The following is a 22,722-nucleotide window of genomic DNA, read 5'->3' as shown; positions in this document are numbered from 1 at the left end:
TCTTTTTATTGTCTATACTGTATATACTACAGTATGCTCCTCTTCTTCCTAAAACTTCCAATTAATTTTCGACGATTAATTGAACTTTACACGCTTTACACCACTTCGATCACCACGATCACCACTCACACGAATTTAAAAGGCAACCGACTTTTTATAACCTCGAATCTTTATGAAACGTGGTCTTTCTTTTCGCGCCAAATTCTGGTTGACACTCTATACGCATGTGTAGTGCTGTCACTAGCGCCTCCTACCATTGGTTAACTAACTAAGCATTACACCGACAGTAGCACGAATGTGGTAGTGCTCACGGACATATTTTAAAGATGTGGTTGTGATGTTTAGTTCGTGAACCATTGGTACGAGGCGCTACAAACTTTGCTTCAACTCGCCCCACTTAGGTTTGCCCCCCCAGGGTGTAGATACATTGCATGTATAAGTCACAGGACTGTCAACATTCAATGGGTTAGACAAAGTTAAAGTGCAACTTTCTGTTATGACTACATAGCGGCTTCGTGCGATTAAATCCATAATGTCGTGCAATATTTGTCAAAAAAAGTTTTCATTTTTCACGAAAGAAGTAAGTTCGATCTTCGGCTCGATGTAAAAGATTCGCGTTGGGTTATACCCTGGTTATCGTCCGTCGCAGTGTTCTAACGCTGACGTCTCATTTCGCGTTCTCAGATTCCCAAGCGAGTCTATTCGAATTGATCTTTATTTCTGTCATCACTTCATTTTTTTGTTGTACCATTTAGGTTGCTTGCCCGGGCTGCGGTTTTGCGTACTGCGGTAAGTGCCTCAAATATAAATGTGATATTCCAGGTAAAGGAGTAAAAAAGGTCTGCGGACGTTGTTCCAATAAACAGCGTAACGATTCCGGTGCGAACAGATCCGATTTGACTAACGAAATGTCCGAGGAACGAGAGGAACCGATGGCTCCCGTGGACATCACCAAAAAGTATTCCCATTTGCGCTCTCCTAGCTATCACGCTGATGAAACGCGATATAAATTGGTTTCGTTTTTTGTATGCAGACTAGATTTACTGGAGAACCCGGCGAAGCCTCCTATCGTGATGTATGAGCACACCAATCGATGGGACAAATTTAAGAAAGGTCTGGAGCCGGCCGATCAGGAGATAGTCGATAGATTACGAAAATTAAAGGAAGAGGACAAAAACGCGGCTTTGAGCGTAGACGAAATTAAAAGGAGATTAGCATTGTTGAAAGACGAAGATCCAGATGCTAGTCACAACAAAATAAACGTATTTTAATTGAAACTGTATTTTCGAAGGTATACTATTCGTAGTTTTAGGAGTATATATATATATTATACACGTTCCAGATAAATCACGTCGATACGAGAACGGACCAACAAAAAACGGATGATTTGATAAAGGAATATTTGGAGCAACTGGAATTAACGTCGAGTACCAGTTCGATCGATGAGATCCAAGCGAGACTTAGATCTCTTCAAGGTATCAGCGATGAGTCCAGGAGACGCTCGTCGAACGACGTCGACGACGATGAAGGACAAATAACGAAAAGGTTAATAGCAAAAGCATTGGTGGAGGCAGAATTGGAAAAGAAGTACGAAGAGGACGAAGTCGAGAAAATGGAAGTGGAAGTACGTTCATGAAATGAGAGCTACGCTACTACGCGAACTAAATTCTAATGAAAATTGATCCGGTAGGAAAGGCCAGATATGGACGACGATAAGCCTAGCTGTGTGATGTGCGATCAAACGGAAAATTTAGAACGTTGTTTAGGCTGCCACGGGGATCTTTATTGCGCCATATGCTTCGAAGACAATCACGATGATTTTGAGATGCATAAACACAAGAAAGAACCGGCATAAACCACGATCTTACCGCGATATTATATATCTGAACACGCGTAGGCCGTACCAGATTCGCTGCACGAATATTTGCTACGTACAATAATTTTGTTACGAATAGCGTCATTTGTAATTATTTTCTATCGAAGTTACCGATAAGTGCATTCCTCGTAATGTACACGGACGATGCGAACTTTTATTAATAACGTGAACTAGTATTTAACAAGGGCACGAAGCTGATTTCGGTTGCGATCAGAGCAAACTTGTTTTTTATTTGCTTAGTTCCTCTTCGCGTAATCTATGCTCTGTGTATAATATATGCGTTACAATGAAAATTAGCTCCATTCATTTTATAGACAAAATACGTGGTCCTCACCAAATTTTTATACTTTCCGCTTCCTGTCTGTGTACAAAATAAAGAATAAATGGATGAATTTGTAGTTAGTAATTTCGAATTCCAGACAGCACGTTAGCATCATTTTCCCGGGTTAAATGCCGGACAGAATTCCTTTGGATCGGTTCGATAAACGACATCATAGAATGTCGCTCAGATTTTCCGAATGGTAGTACGCGTTACAATCGCGTCGCAAAAAAACGTCCGCTTCTCGAAGTCTAAGTAGCTGTGGCTATTTTCGGAAGACTCGTACGCGTTCGAGCTGTGCCAACTTTTCGACCGCGTACTATCCGTTGCCTAGAGAAGAAAGAGTTTACTCTTCCACCTTTTTCTGCTTCTGTCTCTTGTTAATACCCGGAATTTCCATCGCATCGTTTTACCTTCCACGCATTTCCTTTTTCATCTCACCTTGTTGCTGTATAGTCCTTTTGCGAAATGTTTTCTCGCGCGTGAGGAACAGAAGCCAGACGTTTATTCCTTTCCATTCCTCGTTAAATAAATAACTTGCAGAGATGGTCGAATTACTAGTGGGTACGATTTAAATAGTGGAGAGTCTGTATTTTTTTTTCTTAATTGAACGAGTTTGTTCATAAAATAATTATTTTTACTCGTTTATACAACGTTCTATCGATAGTTTTTTCATTTATTTTTAATCGTACACACATCTCTGTTCGCTCATTTATTCTTTCATGCACGCACGCGCGCTCGCACGCGTGCACACACGTACGCACAGTCGAGAAGTAATACAAAACTTACGTCTGAGAAAACACACGATCTTTACGTAAACGAGACACATCGTACAGGAAAGGAGAATAAAACAAAAGAGAAAATACGGAGAATGACGATGAGTTCCACCCTGCAGAAGGAACCCTAAAATAGTGCGTCCCATATTTCGTTACCATTTGTCTGTCCTCGAAGCGAGCAACGAGAAAATTTGATAACTTCTGTCAAGAACTGTTTAATTTCAGTTTAGGGCGATGTTAGACAAGATGCATCATTTCTCTTTCTCTTACGAGACGACCACATACGATCCTAATTACGTACACACGAGGTTCGTATGCACCACACTCAAGTCGTCGGTGACTACATAGTTGTTGGAGAAAGAAAGTCGATTTGCAAAAATTCACAGATATGATTCTTATTGGAAAATATAAGCTGTAAAAATAAATTTTTTATCTTACAGTAATTTGAAACCTTTTCCAGAAAAGAGGAAGGTCAACCTGCAAATTCTTAGAGGGAACGCTCTCATCGTTCATTACATACGTGTAAAAATCTGTGAATTCTTGAACTATTATCTTTTAGCAGTTTATTCCACAAGAGCACGGTGAAATCGTGCACGAATTGTTCAACAAATCGGCCTAATAAATTATAAATAATTAATAACGTTAAGATTTGTTCCATCATCCGGCAGGCCATGCGGAGTAATACTAAGCATAGAGAAGGCGCGTTTGTGAACGTAGAAACATCACCAACATCGTTCGATGCACTTAGATAAAAATTCTCGCGATCATATTACAATTCCAAGTAATGTAATTAAAAAACTGACGTGAACTACTTAGTTAAGTATAAGAACTTTCTTATACCTCTTATGAACCACATTGTCTCTTTCGATCGTCATCGATACCGTTTTCTCCTCCTTTTGTCCACGCGTTCCATTAGAATCGAAAGAATCAAAATAAATTATCCGATAAATGAAAAATGTTATTACTCGAAAAAGGAAAGAACAATCGCCGAGGTAAATCGATGGTCTTCCATGTCGAGATCATTTTACACTATCTACAGAAACAATCGCGAAGTATATGCGATACGGTAATTTCAAGAGAACGAAACACACGGAAAAGGGAAAAAAGACAAAAACGCAAGTTGCGCGATCGTTCGAAACAAGTCGATCCACGACTCCGTATCGACTGGCACCAAAAACGAACAAGCTCGAGAGAATGGAGGAGACTATGGCTGAGAAGGACCTTCTTCCGTTCATGTTTTCGAAACTTCGAACTCCTTTTTTAAATAACGATTCCCATCTTGACTAGCAAAGGCCAGGAAGAAGGCTATACGAAGAGACGTCTCAGTGCGAATAATAACAAATCGTGCGAACACACTCCGGTGTTCTATTCCAGCTTTTATTTTACTTCGTATTCGCCTCGGCATTATCTGGTGCCGGTAACGGTATCGGCGTGTCTGAAACCGGCGTCTGCTTTTTCGTCTTCTTTCCTTTCTTCGGTGATTTGGACGTTTTCGACGATTTCGACGACTGTTTCACCTCGCTGCTGTCCACATCCATTTTCTCTTCTGTTTTCTGGGTATCCTCGACTTTTTCTGGTTTTGCTTCAGCCTCCGTTTCACTGCTAACATTCTCCGGCTTGATCTCCTCGAAAACGTTCTTCACTTTTTCCGAATTTCCCCCTTCGGAGGTAAGCTCCTCTTTCTTCTCAGCGTTCTCTTTTTCTTCCGTAAGATTCGTCTGCTCCGAGCTCTGCTCCGACGAATCTGCTATCGACGAAGTCGCCGGTGTCGTGCCCGTGTCCATCGGTTCTTCCTGCTGTCGTCGCTCGGTATCCTCCGTCGCTTTCTCCGCGGAAGACTGTTCGCTCTCTTCAGACGGTTTCGTCGGAGAAGACGGACCAGGCGGTAATGGTATAGCTTCCTTGTTTTGTCCATCAGATTTTTGATCAATGTCCATTACCTCCGGCCTTGCTTCTTCCTCTGTTTTACTCTTCTCCTCCTGATCTTCGCACCTTGCTTGCTCTTCCATCGACGTCTGTCGCGAAACAAGTGGCGCTTTTGATTCCAACAAACTAATCGTTTCTTGAATAGTCCTTATCGCGTTTTTACGCGCTTGTCGGACGTTCTCCCTCCCCTCAGTCTCAATATCGTCTAATTTGATCAGCTCTCTGGTAAGCATCTCGTCCAGGTAAATGTACTGTTTGTCCGTCCTTGAGTTCCCAGTGTACTGGTTGACCTGTTCGGCTAGCGAGTCGACTTCTTTCTGCACGAGAGCCACCCTCTCCAAAGGATCTTTCGGGAGAGTAGGTTTAGGTTTCGGTGGTGCAGCCTCTTGTTGCTCGGCTTGTTTCTGCTCGGGTTTCTGCCATTGTTGCTTCGGCTGTTCGTCATGTTGCTGAGTTTGCTTAGGCTGCTGTCGCGGCTGCTCGTAATGCTGTTGCTGCTGCTTTCTGGGAGGATTCTCGAACGTGCTGGACGCCGGATAAAAAGAATCTTGAAAATGCGGAGGCCACTGATGGTGCCGCCCGCCGAAACGCGAACCGAAAGATGAATCGTGCCGTGGGAAATGTGGCGGTGTACTGAATTGTGTCGGCGACGGTTCCCTTCGGAAGTAGGGAGCCTCTTCAGCGAAACTCCTCGGGAGTACAGGCTCGTCCCTACCTTCGACAAAAATTGGAATATGTCTAACATTGCTTTGCTGCTGAGGTTTCTGTTGTTGCTGCGACGGCGGCTGCTGCTGCTGTGGTGGTGGTTGATTGTGCTGTGGCGTAATATCTATCCTCGAAACGTATCTTTGTCCTTGCTGTGGCTGCGTCTGATCTTGCTGTTGCTGAGGTTGCTGCTGATTATCAGATTGTCTGTTCTCCGGCGGAGCGGACATTGAACGCTGGTTGCGATTTCCTTTGTCTGGATTCTCCATATTGTGACGGTGCTGACCTATGTCCACTGTGTTTCGTAATCCGTATTGAGGTATCTTCCTGTTCCTATTTTGTTCCTCTCTTTCTTGTTGATTCCGATTATCCGGTTCTTCGTAAGAGCTACCGGCGCTGCTACCACTCGCCTGACTCTTCGCGTCTTCGTCACCGTGACTTTGCTGCTGCTGTTGACCGTTGTCGTTGCTACTGTAGTTATCGTTGGCACGATTACGATTGCGGAACGAACCGTGAAAAGGCACGTCGCCCCAAGGTGGACCCAACAAGTGTTCGGCGAGTTCCGGATGACGGGCAGCTAGATCGTCCAGATGAGCGCGTATATCGCTTCGTCGACCGAAATTGTCGTCGTCAAACGGGAATGCCTGAACAAAAAGAAAGCAGAAGCGGTCAGAAAGCCATTTCACATTTTTACTTTTATAGACGGTAAGCTATGGAACATTTAGAAATCACGTTAGGCGATCTAATTGCACGTAATACCATAATTAGTAGTAATTAAATCCTGAACAAAAATTTTTGCTCTATATAAACTAGAATAACAACGACCTAACACGATTTGCAATACGCAGAAAGCATTAACGTAATTATAATAATACTAATATCATAAGCGTGTAAAAATTAAGGGAAGGAAAGCAAGGAAAGTCATGGTCACCCATAAAAATGCAAACTGGGTGAATGTCAGGCGCCGGCTCGCGATACCTATATAAATACATAGCATACATATAAGTACAAACGAGCAACTGTGTCATGGCCTTTGAATCGAGCTCACGGTAGACACTCGTTTTATGGTTACTCAGGTATTTCCTGCTTTCGTCGATGAGCACTGTGTTAGGATCCACTTTTATTTCCTTTTTAAGTAATCTATCAGAATCAACAGTACGCATTGTCTCTGTCCATTTCCAAGAATCTGACGTAAAGATGTATAGCGGAAGCAGATCGCACGGTTACTTAAGTTAAACAACAAGGATTCCTATCTTCTTTTTCTACCATTCTTCGTATAGAAGATAGATAACGCCCACGCGACGTATGTCACGACGAGACGTCGTTTCGTTGCGAGTATTACCAATGAAACCGGTTTCTTTTTTTGCGCGAAAAGGAGCAACCGATTAGGTCACAGGTAAAAATACTATTATCGACTCTTCCTCTAAAGATTCTAAATCTACGGGCTAGCGAAAGTTGCAGCGCCTAAACTCTTAAATCGATTAGTATAATTGGTCAACCGGTCTTTTGTTTTAGATTTTGTGGAATATTATTTACATAATTAGAATAGAATGCAAACGAAGACCGTTTAAGGGTCGTAGGATCTTCAAGCGGTCCTAATACGGGAACAAGAGGAAATGAAACGACGCATCCGTGACATTTCTCGTTCTTTTTCTGCTGTCTCTCTCTCTCTCTCTCTCTCTCTCTCTCTCTCTCTCTCTCTCTCTCTCATTCACGCACGAAATCTATCGACTTTTATATATCTCTTTACTGTGTCCTCGACGGACAGAGAAGGAGAGCGGGAGAGAGAGAAAATGTTACCAAGAGAATCGTCTCACGTAGCTTATTATTAGCGCCGACATGCTTGTGTTTTGGAAGAATGGGACCACGTTTGTTCTATTAAGATTAGTTTCTTATAAGCGATACGGCAAATTATAAGGTGTACAATAGTAAAATACATAGCGGAGAGAGATGATAAAATATTGGCGAAAGAAACACGCGTCACATTCTATTTCTAACTTCCTCGCGATTGAGAAGGTCGAAACTAAAAGTTGTACGCGCAAGAATCGGAAGAAGAGCCCGTTTCACTACCTCTTTTTCCTTGTTGCACGATGGAAACGTTAGTATTCACGACAACGGTGTCTCAGAATGGGCGAAAACTGTTTGTTATATGCAATATTGCTGAAGGATCGCCGGTTAAAACTGAAACACGTGTTGAAAATGAAAAATCGATGATAACTCGGAAAGAACTAGAACGCACGAGGACGTGTGTACCTTGAATATATGCTTGTCCGAGTCTCGAACGGTCTAGAAACGTTTTGGCTAATATGTCAGTGTCGTCATATGTCAAGTATATTCGCGGTAAACGTGATCCGAAACGATTAATTAACATCGATCCTACTCGCTTTACTACCGGTTGAAAGTTGGATCGGCGAAGATAGATGGTGCACGCACTGCGCGTTCCCGTCGAGCCGCTGTTCCTCGTTCGTGACATATTTCAAATCAGGATTTCGAGATATAACCCACGTTTTGTTTGGATGGGGAATGGGGAGAAAAATTACACCACTTACGGGGAACGGACGGTCCAAATCGATCGGGTCTCCGAATTCGGATGCTTTGTCCACGACGACAGGCGAATCCATTTTGCGGACCCTCTCTTATCCGTTCCAGATTTCGAATACGTGGTGTTCCTTATTTCTCTTTTAAATCCTTTATTTCTCTCGAAAAACTCGGAACGTTTTAATTGGCCGGCGTTTCGTACACTAGGTTTAGTTCGTGCCTCTTCGCAGTTATACTTTGCTTGCTCTGCAGGTTAGGTACTTTTTTGGTATGTTTCAAGGTATCAGCCAAGAAGCTCACTAAACAACAGTGCCGACGTGTTAACAAAAAAAAGGCATAACGAAAATGTAACGTCTTATCTGCAACACACTTTCGTCCCCTGGTGTTTAAGGATTCTGGGTGAAAATTACCGAGAGAGCAACGCGTTTCCTCGCCCCTTCAGTATCCTCTCGACTAGCAAGTATCCCCGCGGTCTTCTTCCCTTATTTCGTCACTCGCACCACGTGTCGTGCACTCACGAATCCGGAAGGGAACGTGCTTCTCTTTTAGAGGAAATCGTAAATAGCAAACGCGATTCACCGTACTTCTTTCCAGTCAGTCGATAGCGAAACTGTCAGTGCGCTTAAATATATTTGTCGCGTGGGCTGTGTAGAGGACTGAGAACCAGGTGACCGCCAACCCGAATATACCCGAAGCAATGCGGGAACGACCGAAGGAATGCACTAGATGCTGCTAGAATGTTCCTCTCTCGTTGCCGCTTTCGTTCGAGATCTTCGAAACTTCGTGCAAGGAAAAACGAATTCAAATCTTCTGACAACCAGTAACGTTACGATCGATAATACGTCGTAGCTCATTACAATGTTAATCATTAACATACAACAATTTGAAACAGCGTCGAGATCCGAATTATCGAAAATGAAATGAAATGAAAGGAAAGGATCGCGTTTCAGGGGAAAATGCTCGAAACGATTGATACTTAATCTATCCCATGATATCAATTGGTTTCACGTATGAGAAACGCGTCTTTTAGTTACGTAACCATTTTGAACGCGATACCGAAAAATCGAAACGGGGTTGAAATAGCGTTTTAACAAGATTTATTATGAATCATGTCAATCTTAATCGAGCTTCGTAGAATCTCTTCAATTTTTTGTTTTGCGATCAACCTATCGAGCAAGGCTGTACTCCGGACTTGATTACCTATGCCCTTTTATAGTAATCGCGAACTCTCTTTCACGCGTTTGCAGCTGCGGCCTTTTCTGTTTCTAGAACGATTGTTGATCGATGATTCCCTTTCGTGTACGAGGGTGTACAAGGAGGGGCTCGTCATTGAATGTTAGTCGTACAGTCATGGAATTTGGCTCGATACCAAAAATCTATTCGACGAGAAATAGATATATATATGCACATCGAATAACCAGATTACCGTTCGTACAGGCCACGCGATAAGACCTTGCTAATCCTGACCTAACTTTATTCTTAGGACGATTATCGGTCGGGATATAAATCTAAATTCTATGATTCTACTCGAATCGCCTGCTACATTACGATATCTTAAAACTACAAAGATGAATTTAATACGATAACTTCTAAGTAGTATCGTGTTCCAAAGACGACCGAACGTAATATAATACATGCATAATACGGTATAGATCTATGCCAGGTGGTGCTATTGAGATGTAATTAATCAGGAATGGATACCTTCAGATTAAGTCGATGGTTGGACAAAGACCAAGTGCACCAGGTTACAAGTTACAATTTCGGAACCCGATTTTGAGAATCTCGCGAATATCATGCACAAAATTTCTTGTTCCGGATTTTCCTTCCGATGACGAGAAATATTGTAATAATTATCAGATCGACTTACGATAAAATTGGCGCCAAGAACAAGCACGTGCTGCAGCCGTTCACTAATTTAACGGTTCTTTATGCATGCGATGTATTCCTACCTTTTCACGGAGTTGTTTCCCGAGTTGGTAAAAAATGTTCAACACCGTTGAATGTTTACATCGCACTCGACAATAAGCAGGAAACACAAATCACACCTGGTCAAAAATGCCGATTCGCGCGTACTATACGTAACGATTCGAAGATGATTCATTTACGTTCACGTATGCTGTATGAGATTATGTAATCGATTACGATCGATGCATCAACGAACTAGCATCCACGAATTTTATAGAATCCCAATCACCGATAACGCGTATGCACTTAGACGTTAGGAAGAATAAATTAGACGTAGATCTGTACCTATGTATCCTTCTTGTTTCAATCCTGATCATGAGATATCTCGAATTGCACTTGCTTCGAATTAATGGTATACGGTACGCGGTAACTACGATTAACAATCATTTCTTTCACGAGACTCTTAGAGGTTACGCTTTGAATAATCTTCCTGAGAAACGAATCGTGAAACCGACGTTTTTCCACTATGACAACGACTGAAATTCATGTTTTCTATACACAGTTATAACGTGGTTAAAACACGTTTAGGTAGGCCACATTTTATGGAAAGCATCGCCATCTAACGGCAGATCAAAAATATTCATGTATTACAAATCACGCGTCATTGAAACAAAATTACAAAGTTAGAACTGTCTAATCGTAAGATTAAACTAATGTGTTCTGCGCGAAACGAATCTTACTTGCCAATTTAATTCAACAAAAAGATCTGATCATCGAGACGATCTATAAATAATTCTAGTCGTTAGATTCATCGATTTCGTCGATCACTCATTTCAAAACTTCGTTCTCCCGTTCTCGATTTTGCTTCTTGTTCCTCACCGGTCTCGATCGCTCGCACGATCATCGATAATGACGATCGATGATCTACGGTGATCGATAGGGGTACCAGGATCGTACGAAGCCCGAGGAAGTAATCGCCAGCGATCCGACGTATCGTGACGTCACCGACGACTGACATGCCTTTACGTATATACATATACAAGTTCGGCGGAAACAATTCCCGTGTAAATTATCATATAAGTGCATTCTGTTATGCACATTACGATCATTTAATATTCCAGTGATGATCCCGAAGTGATTCCAGTGATGATGGGCCTTGAACCCAATCCGGAAAATTCAATGATAATTGATAAGCGAATTCATGACAGAAGTTATTCTTAGTCCTATGCCATCGTTTATAGCATTGCACTCGCGCTTCTTAGAAAGTATGCAAAAACTTGATCGCACAATTGTAACGTTACACCAGCATTGTCGCAACATACCAAAATCGATTGTCGAGATAAGACACGCGTTATCTAATGTTTATGGTGACGTTTTTAAATACTTCTGTCTACCTAATCATCTCGATATTGATCAACCATGCCCTACGTTCCTTCTGAAAAAATATTAAACGATACGTACAGTTAAGTAAAGAAAAGAACATAAATGAAACAACGATTGTACCTTTGAATATTATTGGTCTGTTCGAAGATGTAGGAACGTTCTCGACGACGACGACGACGACGACGACGACGACGACGAGGGCCGAGACCTCTCAAAATAGCCCTCCCATTGATTCGCTTTCGCCATTCCAGACCGAGAATCGTTCGATATGGAATAATCTGCTGATGCACGAGAATATTTGTGTCGATCGATCGATCGCCACTTTCATTCTCACGCATTGATGAACTCATGTTTCGATAGTCCATAAAAACGTGAATAGAATCGAGAATGGCTCCCCTTCAGAAACGCGTGTCATTTTCGGGCAGTAAATGCCTCTCGGACGTTTGAACGCACATTCGGCAGGCTACTGTATTAAATTCTATGCTAGATGTAAGCAACTTTTCCGGTTAGGATGATACTGCTACTTGATTATTGCGTACTATGCAACTGTCTGCCAAGTGGGCAACTTTATTTACAATCTAAAAAAGATAACGCTGAGTCGTTCGCGACGTTAGTACCTTAATTCTAACAAGTAACCCTCAAGCTGGCTTAGTTATTTCTAATTAATGCTCGGATATCGGTCGAAAATCTATTGAAAGATCGATCGTTTTCTTTATTCTGTATGTGCGGTGTTAGTAAGCGCGATGATTCTTCCAAAACATCGAATAAGGACAATCTCGAATACAGAAATAGGCGAGCTCTGCCGAACTTGTTTACACGAAGGTAAGGTCACTGTTCGAGCCGATGCGATACGAAGATCAAGAATATGTATCCACTCAGGCTCAGGATACGAAAGGAATTAGAAATATCACGGATCATGGAAAAACATTGATCGGCAAGGAACAGCGGGTCATCGATACCAGTTTTTCAACATTTACAGTATAATTTTATTTACGTACGCTCGACGCGAGAACGAATCTACGTAGCCGCGCGCACTCGCATATTTTCCTTCGTATTTTTATACGTTGCTGCGAACTTCGCTGGATTCCGATAGCCGACAAATAAGACAGTTTTTTCGCTCTGAAAATATCGGAATCGCGACAAGAATAACCGTCAAGCACGCAAAACTAAATGTACATGCCGGTGAAACGACGCAGAAATTGGGCCAGTCTATAAATAAAAAATTTTCAACGTTTTTTAACACTGTTTAAATACGTTGTACTTCGTTCGTTGAATGCGTTAACTGCGTTGCCGAGTGGCTTCTTGATAAACTTAAAGGAACCGTCTTTCTACAATCTCTATTTTATATTCAACACGCAGCCGTGAAATAACAATTAGAACGAAACGACTAATAATGTAAATAAGAATGGCGTATACATGATTTGATTCCGCCATTAGAGAAAATAAATGATGATAATAAGAAGGAACGCACCCTCGAAAAGGTAGAATGTCGTTCGAAGGGATCCCGCCCCGATCTGTTGGTGGGTTCGAAGAAGGACTTGCTCTCCTCGTTGAGTTGCTGTTTAATCTCCTCCAGAAGCTCGTCACCGGATTTACCGCGTAGTCTGTCGCCGAATTTTGGCCAGTCGCGAAAATAGAATGACATCCTCGTTCGTCACACACAAACGTTTCATGCACAATCAGTAACGTCCTCGCACTTTATTACCGAGTAGGCACCTCGTAGCGATGCGCGACTACCGAATTTAACTTAGGAAACGTACCCGATTATCGCGATGCGATTCCCGACGCTTTCCTCGTGCGAAGCATTGCGCGTGACTGAAAGCTTACGCGCGAATCCTAGCCAAGAAAATCGAAAGTCTTTCTGGCGCGAGCCACCAACTGACTGGCCCCTATCCGATCGCCAATCAGAAAGCAGGATCGTCACCGATTTATCTCAAACTATCCAAGATTCTTGATGCACGTTCCGATTCCGATGCAACCACGCGACCGTTCACTAAATCTAAATTTAATCGTTTGCTATTTAAGTTTTGTATCTTTTTTTATTTATAAGCCTACACGTCACGCGTGATACTTTCATTATAATTACAACGTGATCGATCGGTCGTTGTTCGACTAGAAGATTTACCTAACGATCTCTAAACGAATAGTTATGTCAAATGTTTTTCTCTCATATTCCCGATTTACCCTTTCGAGTAACAAGTAGTCTTTCTTCGATTGTTATTAAATTCGAGAAATCTAACGTTAACGAAAAAAACAAATGATCTCACGATGCATGTATACCTGAGCATCTATCAAACAAAGTCTATCCTCACGTGGTCTTTTACGTACCGTTTCCAGTTTCTGTACATACATATAACAATAGATCGCATTATGTAAAGTACGATAAATTCTCTTAATTATCGTGTAATTTACGAAGAACACTCTCATAGATTAATTATTAGATTCGCACGTGATAAGAACAGTATTATTTGTAATCTTTTCGATCTCGCTTTAAGAATATTTCTATAACCTCAAACTGAGTTCGAATTCTCGAAGGTACATATACACCTGTATTCTAACGATTGCTGTATTTCGAGAGTATTTCTACTACCTAAACAATCCGTTTACATTATAGGCGATCAACAATATTACCGCAATCGAATTCGAACTACGTTCTAAACATTTTTACGTACTATGTGCGTATATACCGTGCAGCACTTGCGATCGTTTTAAGGATATATTCGTTCGAGATATACTACCACGATGCCTCTGCTCTACCAGTGCATCATATGTGAACACGCGAACAAATCAATCTCGGATCTCCACGATCATCACACGCAAGACCACAATCTGCAAGAGCTGTCACGGACTCTCATCGATCTCCACGGGTTCAAAATTTGGAATGACAAGACCCTCCCGAAGCCCCCGGGATCCTCGCCTCAACGTGATATGAGACCAGTGAGGAGACCATCGGATTCGGGTGATACAAACAATAACGAGAACTTGTACAACGGTTTCATTCCCAGACCTAGAGTATCGAGTAACAGTAATTGTAAAAAACAAAAACAAGTGATTAATTGGCCGAAAGAAAATGAACATGATGAGACAAAATGTGCAATAGACTGCAGCCCATTCATTCCCTGGGAGCGTGAATTGAACAAAAGAGAAGAGATAAACGACGATGAATTTCTCGATAGCGTCGAGAGCCTTTGCTATGATTTGGGCAAAAGAAAACGTAGAGGAAGGAAGAAGAAAGTGAAGATAGAAACGGAAAACAGAAATGAGAATGAGAACGAGAAGAATCTTATGGAGTACATAGAAAATGTTATAGGCGTAAAGCCCGCAGTCGCTGAACAGCCGATGATCAAGATCGAGCCGATGATCAAGATCGAGCCGATGTTCAAGATTGAGCCGAAGTATCAAGAAGAAACTTCGTCCTTGGAAAATAATGAAAATTCCACTAATGTTGATGCCAATGTTATGCCGAAGAGAACGAAAAAGGAAGATACGATTAGAAGCGTTGAGAATACGACTGTACTGGCCGAAACGAACGCTGCTGATAATAGTATTCTACCGACGCAAACGAAAAAGATAGTCGAGGACGTTAGGAATGACGAGAGTAAAACCGACAGAGATAAAAATATTTTAAATAATGAACCGATGTGTAATATTTTTTCATGGAACACTATAATCACCGTGCACGCCGACGAACGCGACACGTATACCGAAGGAAAGAACAGTTATTACGAATTGATGCTACCGAATATCGAAACTTTTCTTTGAACAAATTTATATATTATTTTATGCTTTCATTTTGCAAAACGAAAAGAAATATATATATATACAAAGACTGAATACAGTACAAACTAATCTCTCTTTTTTTACCCTCGTGGAAACAGTTATTTTTACTTTCACTTACGCCTATTCCTTATTCCTAAGACTTAAATTATATTCGTAATGTGCTCAATTAGACATAAAAAAGATTTTTATTTTCTCGTTTTAACAAAAATAGATATTATACATAAACGAGCGTACATAACAATATTATCTGTTATTTTTTTCAATTTTAAACATACGTATTCATTAAATTGTTTTATAATTACCTGCACGAAGAAGAATGCACGATCTATCACCTGTAAGGAATTACATTTTATGTATTGTATCGATCTATATATATTATGTACCTCTTTTTATGCACGGCAAATACAATTATTTTCACAACTAATTATTAGTAACTTGATTCTACGCGATACGTGTATCGGTACATAATATAATGGGATTCGAAATACGAGTATGCGGTAAGTAGATTGCTTACCGACTGTTTATTCTGGCCGGATTAAAATTCATCTGGTTTACACGCATTTAATAAGGTACATTATTCTTAATTAGTAGCAGTCCATCGTGTTCACATCGTTTTTTGTATACATCGTAAGTATATCCTCCACGACCGATTCAAAACTGGTGGTGTAGCTGGTCAACCATCGGTTTTTCTCCTCGATGTAAGCGTAAATGTCTGAATTGAAGATCGTTTGTAAAAACGACTCCCTGGTTACGCAGGAGATGTATCGAAACGTCTTCTGCTCCGACTTTTCCGGTTCACTGTCCATTGTCATCGAGTTTTTATAAATAGATGCTAGCAGGTTCGCATCGTTAGCGTCCACTATCTCCTCAATCACGTTGCTAGAGTCGTTGGTAGTTTTCTCGTTAGTATAACTGCAGCTCTCAACGTTATTACTTAACGTAGGCTCGTATTTGACGTAAGAGGTGTCAAACGTGGCACTGTCTTTAGGCAGAGGTGACACTGGCAGCGGTTCGTTCAGTTTATACTTCAGTAGGAACGTTTTTAACTTGTTGATCAAACGCGCAGACATTTTGCACACCGCGAAATCGCTGTCGTCTTTCAGAGTAACCAACAGAACCTGATGGAACATGGCGTGTTATTACGTAACGTACGAGAAAAAAATGATTTGGGTGAGCGCGCAGGAATCAACTTACTCCCAAACAGTTCTGCTTGGCCAGCTCGTCCAGCGCTTTATTGAGTCTACGTTTTATTTCGGTTTCGTTTAAAGACACTATTTTTCTATGCTCCTTCGAGAACGTCACTTTCGGGAAGTGGTCGTCGAGTACTCCTTGATCAGCCAAGTGTGATTCTATGAAATGCTTCCAGTATTCCAGTGCGTTTTGTTTTACTTCCCAGTCAAGATCCAACACAGCGGCCGTAGCCATTGTCCGTGATATCGTTTCGATAACGTTCTTTCTGAAAACGTCGACTTCGTATCTCGTCGGTGATCTTACTTCAATTTTTACTATAAGTTTTACTTACGGCCACTTGCGATGTACGTATAATTCCTTTATCAGGATTACAGCTTCCTTCCTGACTATAGCTTCACTCTCGCCGTTGAATAGATTTATCGCTACTTCCTGCATTGATAAAAGAACGAAATATATTTCTGCCTAGAGTTACTTTCATCGATAATTATTTGATGAACGTACAGGTAGATTGAACTGTGACAACTTCTTGTCCCACAATTTATTTATTCGAACGGTGCTTGAGATGAAAATCAAAGCGGATGCACGAACATAACGTTCGCTGTCTGTCTTGGCAATTTCGATCGCCAGTGACAAAAAATCGTTGGCCAACAGGAATTCTTGGAACGCTGGATATTCTGCACAAACATTTTCACGTATACGCATCGTTATTACTATTACATTGATTTCTCTCTTTGAGAGTAATTACTCACTATTTTCCGAAATGGTCGCGATAGTGTTTAAAACTTCCAATACGCTGTCCCGAACTTTCCAGGTTATATCGTGCAATCTTCTGTAGAACGTTGGCCCGATCTCGTTCATGTGGTTATCGGTTTCGACCAACAGCACCAGATTAGGTGGCATGAAATTCTGTATCGCTAATTTGCATACTTGCAACGCCTTCACGCATATCTAGATGAAAAAATTCGTTAGTTGAACGGAAGGTGTATTTCGAGATGAAGTTCATACCATAGGCTCTGTTCCTGGATGATTTAAAATCTCTTGGGCCAATGACAAGAGGCATATCGTCTCTACGCATTCTTGCCATTTCAGCTTGAATTTCTCCGTCATAACCGCCAAACCGTTTAAAAGCGACGAGAGTAACATTGGATGATCGACTATCGGGTCGCCTTCCAGCGGATCCTTATACATTACCCTCCTCGGTCCATTGTCCGAGTTTAATGTATCGTTTAAACACTGTTTGGCTGCGTTGCCATCGGGCACGCAATTTTTCAGCACATGGCACAGCACTTGGAATGTAATAACCGCAATCTCCTAATGCGAATTCAAAGTATACGAAATTTATTAAGTGTAACTATAACGTATGTATTTAAAAACTTGTGCACGTACTCTGTCCATGATATTTGTCATCTCCAGAAGTTTATCGATAGACACTTTGGCGATGTGTGATACGCATAAATCGTTCTTAACTATAGCGTCTCGAACGTTGTATGCCAATCTTTGGACAGTCGTGCACGTTACGTCGAACATTTTAGTAATGAACATGTCGAAGATATCGTGTTCTCTGTACGTGTGTTTAATGCACACAGCCAAAGGCACAATCTGTGCACAGGAATAAGAAGAATAACGATCGAACATGAGCCTGTTTCGTACTCGTGAAGTAGAAAACAATAAGTGCTCACCATTATAGTTATGACTTGGAGTTCAAATTTGTGTTCTTCGCCCAATTTGAATTCGTGCAGAGATTGCAACTTTTTCCAGTACACCATTAATATTTTGTTGATTTCCACCACCTCTATCACGTACGTTTTTGAAAGCAGCATCAGAGTTATGAAACTCAGATCCCAGCAGAATTTTTGCGACACATCGGCGTCGACCATCTCCTTTTTCTCTCTGACGGTCCGTTTAAGGGGAACGAACATACAAAGAATCACCAGCTTCCGAATGTGTGGCAAAAGTTTCGTACTGATGCAAGCCTCGAAGAGAGCTTTCGATCTCGTGTCCAAGCTGAGTATTTCCAGACACAATTCGGATATCGTGTTCTCCGAGTTTTCGAATATCGTATTCTCGATGATGCTAGTGAGCAAATCTAACGTAGCGCAGAGTACCTTATTCTGATCCAAATAACTGTCTTCCGATACTCGATACGGTGGAGACTCCAGGGTATTGTTTATCATCGGCGTAGCCATTGTTAGAATGACTTCTTTACAGAAATCGGTGTTCTGTTGTTCTTGCAAAAGTAAATGACACAAGAACTTGTGACTTTCGTGCGTGACATAAAGAGTGTAATTCCCATGAGCGTATTTAACGATATCGGTCCAAACTCCTACGAAACGCACACAGTTCGCTCGTTGGATTTTATTATATTTCACGTGTAAGAGGACAAATATAATGCATACACATGCGTTTCTTACCAGAATCTATAATCCATTGTCTGCCGCTCCTGTGCTTGATCAAGCTGGATAACATTGTAGTATAAGCCATCTTAACAGATATGGGTAAATCGTCTTTATGTAAATTGAAGATGTTACACAGTTTGTTATAAACATCTTGATACTGCCAGTAATGGAACAGCAGCTCGTTACGCGATGCTAGACCCACAAGCTTTAAAGTGAATATGACGATAGGCTGCACGGGAACGTGCTCATGACTCCAAACATCTGTAGCCTTAATTACCCATTTTTGAAATATTTCGCATTTTTCGTAATCGTCAGCATTACCTGAAATCAAATTACTGAGATGATCTAATGTTTTGCTTGGATAAATGTAAAGCTTAACGCAGTGTACGATTGAAATTAAACCAATTTTATCAGATAATTGATATAAAAGACGTAATCGTAATTCAACTATGCGTTATAATATGATGAAGATTGAAAATTCCTTACATTCTTTAATGTTTTCGGAAATATGAGATAATAGAAGATCAAGGGAGGTAGTAGACACGATGTTATAATTAGGTAATAGAAATAGTTCCAAAACTTCGGATAACCTTTTATTATTCTTTAACGATGCCATTATGCTTCAGTGTTAGAAATTTTTATATTTTCTGCGACACACAGTGCTGACTTTTCTTATCTTTTTTCTTTTATTTCTCTTTCATGCTCCTTATGTATGTATATACATTGATTTAGAACGCGTTAACGATTTAACCACCCATCACGTGTACTATTTCTAATGTTCACATATTTACCACGTTTTATATCTCAAAAACCGTGTGTGTAAATAAAAATTTCATTCTTCAAACGATTTACTGCTGATAAGCACCGGATCGTATACGTAAAGCAGCGTTCTCAACAAAGTACTTGTTACTTGTTATTTGTTACTTATTAAGATGTAAATTACGACAATTAGGCTCGTCGCAAAACGCTGCTTAGACAATCGAATCTTTGATGCATCAACTCTTGGATTCTAGAAAATATTTCGTTATACATCTGCGAGCGATACATCGAATTTGAATGAATTCTATTTTACGTATACACAGAATCGGGAATTGTTTCGGGTATCGTATGCGTATATATACGCATTCTCCTCATATTTAACACGTAGTAATTACGTGATTTAAAGTACCATAGTAAATTGTATACGAAATGCATCAAGTGGCTATCGTGCTTCCTTGTATAATTGAGAATCATCGATATTATCGGAATTGATAGCGTTTGGATACACGTACAGATATCATCATCTTCATATTCGAATAATTTAAATATAACCACAATACTGGATCCAGACTGATCCAGACTGTTCTTTTACTAAAGGAGTCTGACGTAGCGACAGAGATTGGATTTTAAACGAATGACATGAATTCATTATTATGAGTTTATCGTTACCATATGCGATGAACTCAGGCTTTTTGTATTACTTATCTTAATAGAAGAAACTGCAGACTCGTATCTTTGATGCTGACATGAAAATTTGACTCGACTAATCGTAAGGTATGTAGATGTATTTAATTAAATTTCATACAATTATGTCAACTTTCACTTATGAGTACAGAAGCTCAAAATTGATGTCCTCTGGTAGTACAAATTGTTGCTTGTTCGTTTTAACATTTTACAAAGTTTATCTTCGTACAATCAGCTACGTACTATGAGTCATTTATCTCCGTGTTTCCGTAAATATGTCTTCCAGTATTTCTTTGTAATAAAAGTTACTGCCCTTCACGATTTTCCTGGATGTTTCTTACATAAAATATTTCAGTAACATGAGTAATGCCGTAATGCTCCGTGCGCTCTTAGATTGAAGGATCGTTTCCGTTCTGCAAATTTGTGTTTTAGGCTCTTATAAATACTTAAAAATGGCATGGACACAGTATCAACGTTTGTTGGCTCTTCTCATGGTCATCACTGGATCGTTTAATACTTTATCCGTAAAGTACGTGCTATGGAATGTACGCGATACAAAGATAATGGGATTGAGAGATGTTCTCAATGCTCGTTCCATTTTTGTTAATGCAGATACGCTGATGAACAAATTGTACGAGGAGAAGATGGCCAGCCTAGACATTTTAATCATCCCTTCATGCAATCTACCTTCATGTTCATCGGTGAAATGATGTGCCTCGTAGTATTCAAAATTCTTCATTATTACTACACTCGAAAAGGCGTAAGTTTCATTCGTCGAAACGATAGGCGAGTCCGGCGATATCTTTATCTTTGATTCAATTACAGGATGGCTCTGTGGATACCCATCCTTTGACCAAAGGATCGCATGTATTCAATCCTTTCCTTCTATTGATTCCTGCCTTGTGCGATACATGTGCTACCTCTGTCATGTACGTTGGTCTGAATATGACATACGCGAGTAGTTTTCAAATGCTCCGTGGTGCTTCTGTTATATTTACGGCTATACTCTCGATGGGTTTCCTGAATAAAAAACTAGGTCGTAGAGAATGGAGCGGTATAGTAATGGTGATACTTGGTTTAGCTCTCGTCGGGGTGAGCGACGCTATCACGGAAGACAAGGACATTAGCAGAAACTCGATTTTAACCGGAGATCTTCTGATCATATGCGCGCAGGTAATGATTCTTCGATCCGGGGTTTCATTCGATGAACAGATTTATTGATTTTATCGTCGTAGGTAATAACTGCGGTTCAAATGGTGGTAGAGGAGAAATTTGTTGCGGGACAGAACATACCAGCGCTTCAAGCAGTCGGTTGGGAAGGTACGTTTTGTATATATTCCGCGTTTCAAGCATAAATAGAAAATATCTCGTATATTTCTTCAGGTGTATTCGGATTTATTTTCATATGCGTGTTAATGGTTCCCCTTAACTTTATACACGCAACACCCCCGTTTGCCGACAATTCACGGGGAACTATGGAGGCTACCGCGGACGCGTTGGTTCAGATCGGGAATAGCGGTCATTTGTTGATGGCGATAGTCGGTTAGTAGACGCCAATATATTTTTTGTCACTGTATATGGAAAAGATTCATGTCTGATGTTCACTCTTGCACGCAGGTATATCGTTTAGCATAGCCTTCTTCAATTTCGCTGGTATAAGCGTCACCAAAGAGATGAGTGCTACCACCAGAATGATATTAGACAGTGTCCGAACGATCGTTATATGGGTCTTTTCTTTAATAGTGCAGGAACAAAAGTTCCAGTATGTACAGGTAAGTTGAACGATGTTTCACGAACTATCCTTTCTCTCTATACATAATATGTTTCAATTTTTTGTTTTTTTAATCCTCAGCTAATCGGTTTCACGATTCTGTTCAGTGGTACCTGTATCTATAACAATATTATTATACCTCAACTTGTACGAAAATGTAGATACCGTCTAGGCCGACACAGACCGCCACCAAATGATCGTGAAAATATTATTAATACGGCAGCGGACGACATTCCAGAAACCGAATAAAATTGATACATATTCTTCCTCGTCGAAGCGTATGATCGCTAATTCCGTATAACAAGAAGAATGCTCGTATTTTCGTGAGATCTGTTACACGCCAATTTTCTTCGAAGAACGGTAAAGCCTGTGATCTTGATAATTGTGTAAGACCATTTTCGATATGTTTCGTTCAAAAAACTCGATTTCCGCGTTCGTACTAATTTGTTCAGCTTTCAAATTCGACGCATCATATGTAAGGACGTGTATTTTTCGATGTCGTTTTGCATAGGCTTTTAATATAAATGTATGTATCTTCAACGTTTGCTGATAAAGAGATACTTGGATCTTGAATTCCAATTAATGTGAAAGTACCTTCCAATTGTTAATTGTAGACCAAAACACGACGAGTTTTTATTTTAATTTTGTAAACAAGAATGGATTATAACTTTATGTTCATTTTAGCTCTCGACACACGAAAGAAGATAACGATT

At 40.6% G+C, this 22,722-nt stretch overlaps 5 protein-coding genes across 13 annotated transcripts in view; 3 read left to right on the top strand and 2 right to left on the bottom strand.

The window, feature by feature from the left end:
* LOC108627774 (abscission/NoCut checkpoint regulator) overlaps positions 1 to 2,268 on the top strand; it is a 4,546-nt gene extending 2,278 nt beyond the window's left edge. Inside the window, exons 2-6 of one of the 2 annotated variants that reach the window (XM_018029224.2) lie at positions 526 to 580; positions 756 to 958; positions 1,034 to 1,262; positions 1,343 to 1,624; positions 1,691 to 2,268. In XM_018029224.2, the coding sequence (XP_017884713.1) occupies positions 533 to 580; positions 756 to 958; positions 1,034 to 1,262; positions 1,343 to 1,624; positions 1,691 to 1,855 (927 nt within the window). In that variant the 5' untranslated portion in view covers positions 526 to 532 and the 3' untranslated portion in view covers positions 1,856 to 2,268. Of the gene's footprint in view, positions 1 to 426; positions 581 to 755; positions 959 to 1,033; positions 1,263 to 1,342; positions 1,625 to 1,690 lie in introns of those variants that run through there. The other variant, XM_026815903.1, reaches the window with a different exon arrangement.
* A 492-nt stretch (positions 2,269 to 2,760) lies between these two features.
* On the bottom strand, positions 2,761 to 13,179 carry stv (BAG domain-containing protein starvin). Of its 7 annotated transcripts, XR_003389536.1 has the most exons (4): positions 8,152 to 8,905; positions 7,856 to 8,055; positions 7,673 to 7,783; positions 6,162 to 6,246 (listed from the first exon to the last, which is right to left on the bottom strand). XR_003389536.1 is itself a non-coding variant. In XM_018029221.2 (3 exons), the coding sequence occupies exons 2-3, from the start codon at positions 8,221 to 8,223 to the stop codon at positions 4,354 to 4,356; spliced, it is 1,965 nt and encodes a 654-aa protein (XP_017884710.1). In that variant the 5' UTR covers positions 8,224 to 8,439; positions 8,511 to 8,819; the 3' UTR covers positions 2,761 to 4,353. The 7 variants fall into 7 exon arrangements, 3 of the variants coding, with proteins under 3 accessions (XP_017884710.1, XP_017884709.1, XP_017884706.1); XM_018029221.2 differs by lacking the exons at positions 7,673 to 7,783; positions 7,856 to 8,055 and having other exon boundaries at positions 2,761 to 6,246; positions 8,152 to 8,439; positions 8,511 to 8,819; XM_018029220.2 differs by lacking the exons at positions 7,673 to 7,783; positions 7,856 to 8,055 and having other exon boundaries at positions 2,761 to 6,246; positions 8,152 to 8,439; positions 8,551 to 8,819.
* A 192-nt stretch (positions 13,180 to 13,371) lies between these two features.
* On the top strand, positions 13,372 to 15,262 carry LOC108627773 (uncharacterized). The gene is made up of 2 exons (XM_018029223.2): positions 13,372 to 13,963; positions 14,043 to 15,262. The coding sequence occupies exon 2, from the start codon at positions 14,171 to 14,173 to the stop codon at positions 15,188 to 15,190; it is 1,020 nt and encodes a 339-aa protein (XP_017884712.1). The 5' UTR covers positions 13,372 to 13,963; positions 14,043 to 14,170; the 3' UTR covers positions 15,191 to 15,262.
* A 112-nt stretch (positions 15,263 to 15,374) lies between these two features.
* LOC108627770 (uncharacterized) lies at positions 15,375 to 19,733 on the bottom strand. 2 transcript variants are annotated; one of them, XR_001916742.2, is made up of 11 exons: positions 19,282 to 19,733; positions 18,811 to 19,116; positions 18,079 to 18,722; positions 17,786 to 17,998; positions 17,405 to 17,710; positions 17,149 to 17,347; positions 16,901 to 17,073; positions 16,731 to 16,828; positions 16,403 to 16,664; positions 15,723 to 16,326; positions 15,375 to 15,540 (listed from the first exon to the last, which is right to left on the bottom strand). XR_001916742.2 is itself a non-coding variant. In XM_018029216.2 (10 exons), exons 1-10 carry the CDS (start codon positions 19,409 to 19,411, stop codon positions 15,793 to 15,795), a joined length of 2,865 nt encoding a protein of 954 aa, XP_017884705.1. In that variant the 5' UTR covers positions 19,412 to 19,733; the 3' UTR covers positions 15,375 to 15,792. The 2 variants fall into 2 exon arrangements, 1 of the variants encoding a protein (XP_017884705.1); XM_018029216.2 differs by having other exon boundaries at positions 15,375 to 16,326.
* Positions 19,734 to 19,804: 71 nt separating this feature from the next.
* On the top strand, positions 19,805 to 22,582 carry Tango9 (transport and golgi organization 9). Its single transcript, XM_026815901.1, has 9 exons — positions 19,805 to 19,895; positions 20,152 to 20,328; positions 20,671 to 20,767; positions 20,851 to 20,998; positions 21,064 to 21,411; positions 21,474 to 21,558; positions 21,622 to 21,780; positions 21,856 to 22,010; positions 22,091 to 22,582. Exons 3-9 carry the CDS (start codon positions 20,691 to 20,693, stop codon positions 22,256 to 22,258), a joined length of 1,140 nt encoding a protein of 379 aa, XP_026671702.1. The 5' UTR covers positions 19,805 to 19,895; positions 20,152 to 20,328; positions 20,671 to 20,690; the 3' UTR covers positions 22,259 to 22,582.
* The last annotated feature ends 140 nt before the right edge of the window (positions 22,583 to 22,722 follow it).

Source organism: Ceratina calcarata, unplaced genomic scaffold, assembly GCF_001652005.2.
Source record: "Ceratina calcarata isolate Rehan_Ccalc_2016 unplaced genomic scaffold, ASM165200v1 scaffold48.2, whole genome shotgun sequence".
Taxonomy (NCBI): Eukaryota; Metazoa; Arthropoda; class Insecta; order Hymenoptera; family Apidae; genus Ceratina; species Ceratina calcarata.
Note: the sequence above shows the minus strand (reverse complement) of the source record. Positions and strands in the feature narration are given on the sequence as shown.